The 2,178-nt window shown below is 38.3% G+C and overlaps 1 protein-coding gene across 1 annotated transcript; it reads left to right on the top strand.

Annotated features, from left to right (window-relative positions):
- Positions 1–299: 299 nt before the first annotated feature.
- On the top strand, positions 300–1,895 carry LOC147546674 (uncharacterized). Its single transcript, XM_086636182.1, has 3 exons — positions 300–778; positions 867–1,135; positions 1,446–1,895. Exons 1-3 carry the CDS (start codon positions 490–492, stop codon positions 1,509–1,511), a joined length of 624 nt encoding a protein of 207 aa, XP_086492308.1. The 5' UTR covers positions 300–489; the 3' UTR covers positions 1,512–1,895.
- Positions 1,896–2,178: the final 283 nt, after the last annotated feature.

Below are 2,178 nucleotides of genomic sequence, written 5' to 3'. Positions count from 1 at the left end.
CCCGAACGAATAACACAGACATTTGGGGACATTTGAAATGTCTCCAACCAATAACACGGACATTTGGAGACATTTGAAATGTCCCCAACCAATAACACGGACATTTGGGGACATTTCAAATGTCCCCAACCAATAACACGGACATTGGGGGACATGAAAATGCCCCCCAATGTCCCCAACCACTACCCCCCCCCCCCCCCCCCCCCCCGTAGTGTATGAACAATGAGAAGGTCAAAAAGCAAAGGTAGAGGGGGAAGGTCGCATCACTAGTTACGATAACAAACTAAAGTCCACACAGTAACAGTAGGCGTTCAGCTTCTTCCTGGTTACGGCGGGCTCAAGTTTTTTAACCCCTCTCTCCTCCTAGTCCTCCCTTTTTAAACATTCCCCCCTTTTCCTCTTCTTCTCTTATTAGTATTTATTACTCCCAGTACCCAAATTAATTTTCTCTCTCTAGAAAAAAGAAGAAGAAATACTCCGTGATTAAGGATGATGATTGGATTGAAAGATCGAGAGAAGTTTAAACGAAGTTTAAGAGCAATTAAGACTCTATTTTTCTTAATTACTATGTTAATCTCTTTTCTAATCTTATCAGCTCCTATTCTACTTGTTATAGCTGATGCTATTCTTCCTTGTGCTCTTCTCTCCTTTTCTCTCTCTACATCTCCTTCCTTTCTCTCACTAGAAAAACTCAAATTCTATCTCACTCACTACGATTTCCGTTTCTCTCTCATCGATATTCCTATCATCTCTCTCGTTCGATCAACAATCATCTTATGTAAGTATTTGTAATCAATTTTGAAATCGAGTTTTTGTTGAAGTTAAATTAATAAACCTAATTTTGAAGAATTGGGGATTAATTGCAGGTGTTTATTGTTTATGTGATGGGCCGAGGCTTTCACGTGGGCCGTATTTAGGGGTAACAACGTTTTGTTCCGTTATATCGTTGGTATTTGTTTCGGTTAAAGCTTCTTATGTGTTTCGGCCGGATTCTACAAGTAACGGAGTAGGAGGAATTGAAATAGCTATGATTTTGATTTCCATTATTTTGGCTTTGGGTCATATTATTGTTGCTTATCGAATTAGTTGTCGGGAGAGAAGAAAGCTTCTTATTTACAAAATTGACATTGAAGCTGTAAGTAGACATTTTACTCTCTCTCATTTCCTTTGACAAAATTGACTCTGAAACTGATGTGACATGTTTTTACATAACATTGTGCAACAACAGCTTCTGAGTTATTTTAAAGGGTCACTTGCCGAACTAGGTCCGGCCAGGCATTACACACACCTTGGACCAAGCTTGGCTATTAGGGGTGGGCGAAATTACTAGCTAAATAATATCTTAGTCATAGTCAAACCAAACGTTTAGTTGAAATAGCATTTGCTAGGCATGATGATATGTGAAAAACATTTTGCTAACTATGTTTGTATTTTCATTTATGCAGATTTCAGCTTGGCAAAAGGCCGGCTCTCCTACCCACAAAATTCTACAACAAAAACGATCTAAATAGTGAAACAGCCGCCTAGTGGTAGTGAAGATGTTAAAAGAAAAACAAAAAAATGAGCTTTGCTAGATTGGGCTTATTTAGGGGTTTTTAGTACCTATCCCATTCGTCACCAACCCGAACATTGGGGTTGGTGTGAAATTGAGGATGTCTTGTGTAGAAAAGTAATAAGATCATCTTATACTTTTTCAACTCGTCTAAGATTATTTATGTATATTATATACTCAAACCCTAATTGGGGGACCTTTTTTTTTTTGTGTTATAAGTCTACAGAGAATGTCGTCGTGACTGGCAAAACAAACAAGAAGAATGGATATTTGGGTGTTTTTAAGATTTCTTGTATATTTGTAACAAGTTCAATCACTTGTATACATGATTCAAATTCAAAAATATTATTGATACTTTCAAACTTGTCTTCTTTCATACTTTTTTTCCTCAAGGGGCTTTTGCACTGTCTAATCTTAGGGGGGGTAGTGGAGCAAGACTTTCGCGGACTCTTGAGAGTCCGCGAAAGTCTGAGGCATTCAAATCCAGACATTTGAGAGTCCACGAAAGTCTGAGGCATTCAAATCCAGACATTTGAGAGTCCACGAAAGTCTGAGGCATTCAAATCCAGACATTTGAGAGTCTATGAAAGTCCGAGGCATTCGATTGTAGACAAAATATGTCCCAG

Source organism: Eschscholzia californica, unplaced genomic scaffold (genome assembly GCF_041429995.1).
Source record: "Eschscholzia californica isolate CP2 unplaced genomic scaffold, dmEscCali1.0.p SCAF_4, whole genome shotgun sequence".
NCBI classification, from domain to species: Eukaryota; Viridiplantae; Streptophyta; class Magnoliopsida; order Ranunculales; family Papaveraceae; genus Eschscholzia; species Eschscholzia californica.
The sequence above is the reverse complement of the archived record's forward strand: the minus strand, read 5'-3'. Positions and strand labels throughout refer to the sequence as shown.

Coding starts and splice junctions, on each gene's coding strand:
- LOC147546674 (XM_086636182.1), top strand. CDS start 490: ATGATGATTGGATTGAAAGATCGAGAGAAGTTTAAACGAAGTTTAAGA. Junction 779..866: donor TCGATCAACAATCATCTTAT/GTAAGTATTTGT, acceptor GATTAATTGCAG/GTGTTTATTGTTTATGTGAT. Junction 1,136..1,445: donor ACAAAATTGACATTGAAGCT/GTAAGTAGACAT, acceptor TCATTTATGCAG/ATTTCAGCTTGGCAAAAGGC.